Source organism: Prionailurus viverrinus, chromosome F2, assembly GCF_022837055.1.
Source record: "Prionailurus viverrinus isolate Anna chromosome F2, UM_Priviv_1.0, whole genome shotgun sequence".
Lineage (NCBI taxonomy): Eukaryota > Metazoa > Chordata > Mammalia > Carnivora > Felidae > Prionailurus > Prionailurus viverrinus.
In genome coordinates, this window is record NC_062578.1 from 83,395,295 (window position 1) to 83,404,884 (window position 9,590).

Consider the following 9,590-nt stretch of genomic DNA (forward strand, 5'->3'; position numbering starts at 1 on the left):
CTGGGCCTGAGGTCGCCCCCGCACCCCCCCACATTCATGCTGGATGGCACCACAGTGTGATACCCCTGGGTCCTAAGAAGGGGCTGGGGCAGAGGAGATAGGAAGAGCCTGCCAGGGATTTGGATGATTCTTGGAACCCTGAGTCAGCAAGGAGGGAAGCTGGAGAGATTCAGGCACTCTGAAGACTGTAGGCACAAACTGGCCTTTTTCCTACCCCACTGCACTAGGACCACGGGGCTGGCTGCAGCAGGAATTGGGGACCTGGCTGCTGCCTCAGGCCACCCACTGCTCAAGGGTCTATTACTTCTGGGCAAAGATCTCAGACCAGCCGCCTAGGCTGGCCTTCCCAGGTCCCTGGGCTGAGTGGCAGAATTGCCTGAGCCATTGAGGCTTGTGGCTTGCACTCCCTGGGGCAGCCCCCTTTGACCTCAGGAACTTCATGCTGGCCCATATTCCTTTGCTTCATGCACCCTCCACCCCTCCCAGCAGATGCCCTCCATCCCAGCCCAGAGCGGCCACAGAAGGCATCACCAGTGCCCCTGCACATCTGACTGCCCCCTCCCTGGTGCTGGGGTCACCCTCTGGGTGCTGCACCCTCTCGTGTCCCTGGGCCCTTCCTACACCATCCCATCATCCAACACGCACACTGCAGTCCCTCCTGTCTTCAAACACACCTGTGTCCACAGCAGCACTAGTTCAACCTCCAAAACACAGCAACAACCCAGGTGTCCACTGAAGGATGGATGGATGAATGAAATACGGTCTACGTGATATAACGGGAACCCTGTCAGGCTCTTCCTATCTCCTCTGCCCCAGCCCCTCCTTAGGACCCAGGGATATCACACTGTGGTGCCATCGAGCCTGAATGGGGGGTGGGGGGAGGGCGACCTCAGCCTTAAAAAGGAAGGAAACTTAGGGGCATCTGGCAGGCTCAGTTGGTACAGCCTGTGACTCTTGATCTCAGTGTCGTGAATTCAAGCGCCGCATTGGGGATAGCACTTTAAAAATTTTTTGACACATGTACAACATGAATAAGCCAATCGCAAAAAAATAAACCCTGTATGACTCCACTTGTAGGAGGCACCTAGTCAAAATCTGGGGACAGAAGGCAGGATGGTGGCGGCCAGGGGCTGGGGAAGGGGAACGGGGAGCTAGTGTTTACTGAGGACAGTTTCTGTCTGGATGTGGTGATCGCTGTACAGCATTCTTTTTTTTTTTTTTTAAATTTTTTTTTCAACGTTTATTTATTTTTGGGACAGAGAGAGACAGAGCATGAACGGAGGAGGGGCAGAGAGAGAGGGAGACACAGAATCGGAAACAGGCTCCAGGATCCGAGCCATCAGCCCAGAGCCTGACGCGGGGCTCGAACTCCCGGACCGCGAGATCGTGACCTGGCTGAAGTCGGACGCTTAACCGACTGCGCCACCCAGGCGCCCCTGTACAGCATTCTTAGTGTACTTCATGCCGCTGAGCTTTAAAACGTTTAAAATGGTCGGGGCGCCTGGCTGGCTCCGTCGGTAAAGCGTGTGGCTCTTCAACGTTTTTTAATTTTTTTTAAATTTTTTTTTTAATTTTTGGGACAGAGAGAGACAGAGCATGAACGGGGGAGGGGCAGAGAGAGAGGGAGACACAGAATCAGAAGCAGGCTCCAGGCTCTGAGCCATCAGCCCAGAGCCCGACGCGGGGCTCGAACTCACAGACTGCGAGATCGTGACCTGGCTGAAGTCGGACGCTTAACCGACTGTGCCACCCAGGCGCCCCTAAAGCGTGTGGCTCTTGATCCCAGGGTTGTGGAGTTCAAGCCCCACACACAAAAAATAAAATCTTTACCAAAAAAGGCAAATTTTATGTTGCGCTTAATTACAACAAAAAGAAAAAACCGTATCGACCAAAACAACCTCCGTTGCCCCTTCAGCTGCCATCGACATCAGGATCTGGGGTCTCTGGCACTGGCAGTCTCTTCCAGGCTCCCCTGAAGCCCCCCCCCAATCCTGTCAAAGTCCCCAAGGGCTCCCCAGGCCTCTTAGTGGCGAGTTTCCCCATCTCAGTCTGCCCTGGACCCAGCTGCTTGTCCGCGGCTAGGGCGTCTCTGGGTTTCCTTGGCCCCAGCCATCCCTTCTTCCGCTCCTTTGTGGTGCTTCTATCCCCAACCTCCAAGTGTGACAGTACCAGTCCCAGGGCCTCTTGGGTACAGTTCCTGGCACCTATCAGAGTGAGTTTTTGCCATGGAACTAAAAAGCCTTCATCGTGTTCACTTCCTTCATTCTGAAACTCCAGCTTCTGATGTCCAGCCACCCACCTGATGCCCTTGGCCAGCTGACACAATTAGATTCCGCCTGTGCCGACAGCTCTGGCCACACCCTCACGGAGCCCCTCTGGGTGCAGGTGTCCACATGTCCACAGGAGCTCCTCCGTCTAGCTGTTCTAGTGCAAGGCCTGGGTGTTCACTGCACACCGCATCCAGCCCAGCAGCAAACACTGTGGGTGTGACACACAGCACGGCCCACACCCAGAACCGAAGGACCCTTCTCTGCCCCCCCAACCCCCACCGGGCCAGGCCCCCCATGCCAGTCGCCGCTCTCTGCTGTCTTTCCCTACTAAGACCCAAAGGACATGGGGCACGCCTCCGCTCTGAGGCCCCTGCTGGCATCCGGGGCTCCAGGTACAATCCCAAGTCCTCACCTGGCCTCTCTGCCCCCCTTCTGCCAAATGGCTCTCTACTCCTCTCTTCCTTGCCGACTCTGCTATCCTTGACCACCTGCCCCGTGCAAAACGGCACCTCCCCAACTGGCAGCCAGTTGACACACAGACTTTATCACCATCCGAAATACTACACACCTTACTTAATTGCCTTTAATGCTACAGACATCCAGAAGTACTACTAGGAAAAAGGAATGCTACAATTAAGCTCTAGCCTGTCTCTCATCCCAGTGCCATAGTCGCCAAAACGTGACACGATGCACCCTGGAATCCAGAGCCTTGGTCTGTGGCTTGCTGCCAGCTGCCTGTGAGGAGGTGGCTGTGACGCCGGGGGCCAGGGCTTCTGCAGGGTTGACAGCCCCTGGCCTCGCAGCAGGTGCAGTAAACACTGGTAACTGAGCCAGCATCGGCCTGTGAACACCCGTGTCCCCACCCGAGGACTGTTGCTTCCCCCACCTGACCTTGCTCCCGAGCAAGGGACACCCTCTGTGGTGGGCAAGACAAACTGTCTGTCCCGTGAGTCATCTACTGGGGCCCCGGTGAACCACTACAAGGACAAGGCCCTGCGCTGGCCTGTGGCGTCCCCCAGGGCAGGGAGAGGTACCGGGGGCAGCACAGCAGTGTTCCGGCCCCCCAGCTGCTTAGAGCTCTCAGGTGAAGGGTGGGGAAGCGGATGTGAAAGGCAGCCTCCTCTGTGGTCAGATTCAAGCCTTACCTGGCCCTTGCTCCCAATCACCCAGGGAAGCTGGCGTCAGACCCTTCCCTGAGGAACGGGCCGCACGTTCAGAGCCTCTGTGCTCCAGCGAGGCAGGATCCCACCCGAGGCCCAGAGGGAAGACAAAAAGGCAGGGCAGGCCCGGCTGGGGGAGGGCAGCCACAGCAGGCATGGGGGGTGAGAAAGCATCTTTATTGTGGGGAGGGCAGGGAGAGAGCTCTGGGGTGGACGGACACACAGACGGAGGAGCTGCTATGAACAGCAAGGCGCATGCAGACCATCCAGGGGTCGAGCGTGGAGCGCAGCTGCAGCCCCTCCACCGGGCCCACCGGAGAGCCTTCCTCCCCAGACCCCGGGACAGGGGGCCTCAGGCATGCAGGAAGCGGTTGAAGGCGTTGTAGGCCGACTCCAGGTCAAAGAGCATCTGGCGCACCTGGGAGTCATCTAGCTCATCAGAGGCCGACATGCCGCTCAGGGTCTGCAGCCTGTGGGAGCACAGCACTGAGGTGTGTGCACGGGAGGGGCTTCTGGGTCCTTGACGGGGCAGGGAAGTCTCGGGCAGGGATGCTCACCACTGGCTGACGGTCTGGCGGCCCTCGAAGTCGGGGGGCAGGTGGCTCATGCGGTGCATGGTCTCCATCAGCTCCCGCAGATCAGGCTGGATCTGTGGACAGGACGCTCGGCTTCCTCTGCCAGGAACCCTCTCCTACCCCCGCCCCTGCCACTCCCTTCTCCAAGCCACCCCTCCATCCCTCTGTCCCCTCCGGGAGCCGCACCTCATCCATGGCACGGATCTCCAGGCGCAGTTTGTCCATAACCGTGATGAAGAGCTGGGAAGAAGTGTGTGTGTGAGGTACCACAGACCCGCCGTAGGGGCTCAGGGTGGGGGACTCCTTGCAGCTCTCGGGCCTGGTTCCTCTGCGGGGCCAGGCCCAGGTCAGCCCCCACCCAGCCCGTCTGGCCCGTTGTCTCCCTCCTCAGCCTCTCTCCTTGGCTATCTGGTCACTGGGTCCCTGCTGGACCCCCCTGTTCCCATAGCCCATGAGCTCTCCTCTATGCCACCTGGCCCACAGGGTTTTGGCTAGGCCTCCTGGAGCTGTGGGTGCATGGGAACCCTGGCTGCACTGACCCTCGGTGCCTCCCACAGGGGTCTCTCTTGGATGCTGCCCAGGGAGAAGGTCCTGCCCACCCCTCATTCCTAACTATGAAGACCCCCTCCCGGTGTGTGTGAGGGCTGCGCAGCCCTGGGAGCCCCGGGCTTCTGTGTACACGGTGGCCACAGCAGGCAGCGTTGGCCCCCCTGACCTCTCGTAGGCCCCCGAGGCCGCAGGAGCCCCCCTGGCCCCTCATAGCTCCCCGAGGCCGCGGGAGCGCACCGAGACCACGTCTGCAATGCAGCGGTTCAGGTTGCCCTTGTCATCTTTGATGGTGATAGGACGGTCCTCTTTGATCCTCTCCATGGCGAGTGGGCAGTCCAGCTGAGGGAGGGCGGGTACCATGGGTACTGGGCCTCACGGGGCAGGTGGCCAGACCCTCCCCAACAGCACCCACACCTCCCGCCTGCTGTTCCCCGGGAAATGGAGGGGCCAGCTCACTCACACGGAACTTGCGGCAGAATTCATCAATGGAGCTGATTTCTGCGCCCTGAACCTGCCGGAAGGCGGCTTTGTACTGGACCAGGAGCCGAGAACAGGCTGCAGTGTACCTAGGGAGAGGGCCAGGCTGCTGCCCTCAGTACAGGCTAGCCCTGCCCACACCTCCTCTCTCTCTCTCGGCCCATCCAGACACAGGGCAGCTCTCAGAGAGATCAGAGATGGGCCACGAAGGCTGAGGCTTCCCTTGGAGTCTAAATACAAGACCTTGGGAGGACAGTAAGCAGAAGAGGGAAGTGGCCCAAATATGGCTGGCTGCCACACGGGATGAGCCCAGACCCAGGCAGAAGCCTGGCCAGCCCCCTCTTCTGGAATACACTGGCCACACCTCCACATCGACAGCTTGTGGACCTACAAGGCAGGCCTGTCTCACTGAACAAAGGCCCCGTGTATCTCCTAAGTGCCAGGCCTGGCCAACATCGCCTCACATGCTGATCTCCCTGACCCTTCTGCTTGCCTTCTGAAGCCCTTTTGTCAATGAGGACATCTGTGCCCAGGGAGAGCCCCCGGCACAGGGGGAACCCCCGACCAAGGTGGTAGACAGGTCTCTCCTCCTGAGACACTTCTGTACCACGACTAGGACTTCCTGGCTGAGACGGTGCCAAAGCCACAAGCACCCAGGGGCAGCCTCCTTGTGCTGGGTGGTTCCCACAGGAGTGGAGCCCCTCACAGCCTGGAGGAGGCAGGATTCATACGAATCCCCAGCTCAGGCCTCAGACCCCTGCTCTTGCTTCCTCCTGAGCACCCATGCCCTGGAAGGCAGAAACAAGCTTCCACAGACTGGCTCTTATCACCGGTGCAAGGTCAGTGGGCTCTCACTCGTTGGGGGTGACGCAGTCCTTGATGTATGCCTTCTCCAGAGCCTGCATTGTCTTCACAACCGCAAACAGCTCCGCCATGTTGTCATATCTGAGGATAGTGTGTCCATCAGGCCACGGCTACCAAAGCCCAGGGAGGGCACTAGCCCTCCCAGGGTGAAGCTGTGGCAGAGCTCTGCATTTCAGCGGCCTCTCCCCTCCCCGCCCCAGCAGAGGCTCCTTGGGAACTGTTTCGCCAGCCTGACCCCAGAATGGGGGTGGTCCAGAGGTTGGGGGAAGTTACTCAGGGGAGGCAGGTGAACATGGTGTGTGTGTGTGTGTGTGTGTGTGTGTGTGTGTGAGAGTGTGTGTTGGGTGGGGGCAGTCCAGGGGCGGGACTCACTTCTCCCGTTCCCGGGCGTTCTTGTACAGCTTCACCTCCTATTGGAGAGAGGACAGCGTGTCAGCCCATGGTACCAGGGTGGCTGCGGGGTCTAGGTGAGGCTCACACAGGCGCTGGCCAATGCTGGCCAGGTGGACATCTGCCACTCACCTCATATAGCTCCGGCTTGTTTCCAGGGGCTGCAACAGAGCAGAGAGCTAGCAAGCTGGCCCCAAAGGCAACCCCAGGGGGCTTGTCCACTGGCCCTAATCCCAGCCCCATTTAATTAGCCCACCCAAGGCCTCACCCTGTGAAACATCCCAAAGAGCCCAGAGGGAACTGGAAGATAGAGTTCTACTCCCAGCAGCCCACCAACTTGTCGCGGGGTGGGGGACCTGAGCACACGACACTCCTCTGGAGCCAGGGAGACACATGCCAGGCCTGGCTCCTCATTCCACTGCTGCTCCTCAGTTACCTCACTCTATAGCAGGGTCACCACACCTTGCTTACGGTGCAGGGACAGGGCACAAATGATGTTTGTCACATGCTTTGTGACCTTTCCCCTGGCTTGACTCCAGGATACCCAGGACCCCCTGAGGTTCCAGCCACACTAAAGCTCTTACCTTTGTGCCAAGTGGGTCCCACCTGGAGGTCATCTCTGGGCCCCCTGGTGATAAACTGCACCAGTCCCTAGCTGCCCACTGAGGCTTGTATGGGGGAGACACTTATAGCTCCTCCCCCACCCCCCCAACCCTTGGCCTCTGCAGCAGGGCCTGAAAGCCTGGACCCTCTGGGTCCCTGGGTCCAGCTTGGGCCACACTCACCTCCCATGCCTGGAGTGGCTGGGATCCCGTGAAACATCTTGTAGGGCTCAGGTGGCCACAGCAGAGACCTGGGGAGTAGAGCCAATGCCAAATCAAAGGTGACCCCTAATGCCCCTGGGTCTCATGTGCTGGACCTCATGAAGAGCTTCCATGCCCTCAGCAGAGTCAGAGTCAGACAAGAGATAGCTGAGATAGGGGAACTGAAGAACTTCATGAATATCTGCTTTTTTGCTTCCTATTCTGCTTTTATTCTTGCTAGCACCTGTACCCCTGCCTTGCACATGCCTTATAGCACAAACGATGTATGTCTACCTTGTAAAGGTCAAGAAGTTAATAATTTCTTTGGAGTCAGCACAGTAGATAACATCTGAAGAGTGACCGGGCAAGGCTGTCCTGTACATATTCCAGGCCATTGCCATGGGACTTTAGACATCTTGATGTCAAGACCCCCAGGATATGTCTTTGTCCTGACCAATGTCTGGATGCCTGAGAGGACATAACCCTCAATAAAAACTCCTGACCCCAATCAGAGACTCACTATTCTTTGCTTTCCGAATTTCCCAGATGCTCCCTCTGCTATGCTCTGTCAGTTATGCTATTCAATAAACTCTGTTCTCACTTCCTTCAGGCTCACATTTGATTTCTAACCTGTGTGAAGGTAAGGACCCTCTTGGCTGGTCCAGCAGGGACCCCCTCTGAGCCCCTGGACCTGGCCTGCCTACATCATAGTGATGAACACACAAGGTGTTATGTGCTGTGGTGAGAACACCAGTTCTGCCCTAGAGACTGTCAGGAGGAAGTGGGTGCTGAGGAGCATCTCAGGAGAGGAGAGACCAGTGGCGAGGGGTGGGGGCGCACTGAAGGATGCAAGGCAGAAGATAAGAAGGTGGCAAGTTTCAGAAGACCAGGGGAGCAGCATTTGGGCAGAGAGAAAAGCGTGAATAACACAAGGCCTTTCAGAGGAATGCAGTGAGAGGGATAGACAAGCGGGGGACAGAGCTTTCCGAATGAGGATGGAGGCGGAACCAAGGTACACAGCTCTGGCGATCAGAACTGAGTTTTATACTAACGCAGCGGGACTCACTGACAGATTAAACATAAGCTCCTGGGGCTCCCAGGGGGGAAGTGGGCTGAGAAAGAACAAAAGCATGAGGCCGCTGGGAGGGTCCTGCCCACTCAGGTAGTTGATGCAGTGCCTAGAGTCAGTTTCAGCCATGCTTTGGACGTGAAACCAAACCCACTGAAGAAGTATTTGAAACAGAAGGTTAGTTGAAAAGGAATCAAGAACAAGTCCCCTATTTCTGACCCAATGACAGTCACGTGAGCTGAGTCGGAAGAGATGGAAAAGGAGCAGGCTCCCAGGAACGCTCGCCCTGGCGCTGTTGTGTGGGGTTCCAGAGGCTCCACAGTCATCCAGGGTGTGCTGAGGCAGTTCAGGCCAGAGGAGAGGCCAGGCTAGCTAGCACCGCTGACGCCCGACACTGGGGGTAGGTGGCGTCACACAGGAGACGATTAAAAGGGGAACGAAGAGAGAAAGCAGCCCAGGCTGGAGCCCTAGGGTACCCAGGGATCAGAGGGACCAGAGGGAAAGGGTTAAGGAGCACGTCTCCGAGGGAGGGATCTTGTCAGGGAAGGCAGATGCATTACAGAAGTCCAGCGGGTGGCAGCTGGGAGACTACTCAGCAACCCGTCCGAAGCTTCTAAGAGGGGGCGCCCGGGCGGAGAGGACTGAACAGTGGAGAAATAAAGGAAAGAAAGCGCCTGCAGTTCTACGGTGGGATTCCACTCTGTCGCGAAAACGAATGTCCCCTAGCTACAAACGAACATATAGCTAAATCTCAGAGGCCGGACACTGAACCGAAAAGCGAGTTTCTAGATAATGCCCACATTTGACTGTGTAGATGCCGCCCAGGCTGCCCCCGGGTCCAAGCGAGCAATGAGGCGCCCCGAGGGGGTGAGGCCCGACCGGATGCGGAGGGTGCACGCGGGGTCCGCGTGCGGCTCGGGACGGACCGGCACCCGCGGGACACACCCGGGGCTCCCGCCCGCTGGGAACGCCGCTCTCAGGGGCGTCAAGCCCGGGGAAACGGCTTCGCAACGCCGGGCGGGGCCGGGACTAAAGAGACTACCCCAAGATGAGGAACGAGGTGCCTGGGCGCGAGGGGGACCCTGTGCGACAAGACGACGCGCACGGACCTAGCCCAGCGGCCTTTTCCCATCCGGTTCAGCTGGCCCTTCCTAGTTCGCCCCACCCGGCCCGGGGTACCTGCGCTCGCTCTGCCGGTCGGGGGGACCCGCGGCGCCGCGCTCCCAATCGACCGCTCGGCGCTCTCTTTGACGTTTGCGCCTGCGCACGCATTTACCCCTAGCTCCCGCAATCTACGCTCGATCACCAAGGTCTGCCCCTGAGCACACCTCCCTCCCAATCGACTACCACCATGACGTCCGTGCCTGCGCACCCGGAAATGGGCGCGTCCCGACTCCTGGCCACGCCCGCGGCCGTACAACCCACAGGCGGGA

At 58.6% G+C, this 9,590-nt stretch overlaps 1 protein-coding gene across 3 annotated transcripts; it reads right to left on the bottom strand.

Annotated features, from left to right (window-relative positions):
• Positions 1-3,586: 3,586 nt before the first annotated feature.
• Positions 3,587-9,470, bottom strand: VPS28 (VPS28 subunit of ESCRT-I). 3 transcript variants are annotated; one of them, XM_047841672.1, is made up of 10 exons: positions 9,337-9,470; positions 7,071-7,138; positions 6,418-6,446; positions 6,268-6,305; positions 5,887-5,976; positions 5,015-5,120; positions 4,792-4,893; positions 4,192-4,245; positions 3,988-4,079; positions 3,587-3,900 (listed from the first exon to the last, which is right to left on the bottom strand). In XM_047841672.1, the coding sequence occupies exons 2-10, from the start codon at positions 7,105-7,107 to the stop codon at positions 3,783-3,785; spliced, it is 666 nt and encodes a 221-aa protein (XP_047697628.1). In that variant the 5' UTR covers positions 7,108-7,138; positions 9,337-9,470; the 3' UTR covers positions 3,587-3,782. The 3 variants fall into 3 exon arrangements, with proteins under 3 accessions (XP_047697628.1, XP_047697627.1, XP_047697626.1); XM_047841671.1 differs by lacking the exon at positions 9,337-9,470 and adding an exon at positions 9,267-9,302; XM_047841670.1 differs by lacking the exon at positions 9,337-9,470 and adding an exon at positions 8,377-8,519.
• Positions 9,471-9,590: the final 120 nt, after the last annotated feature.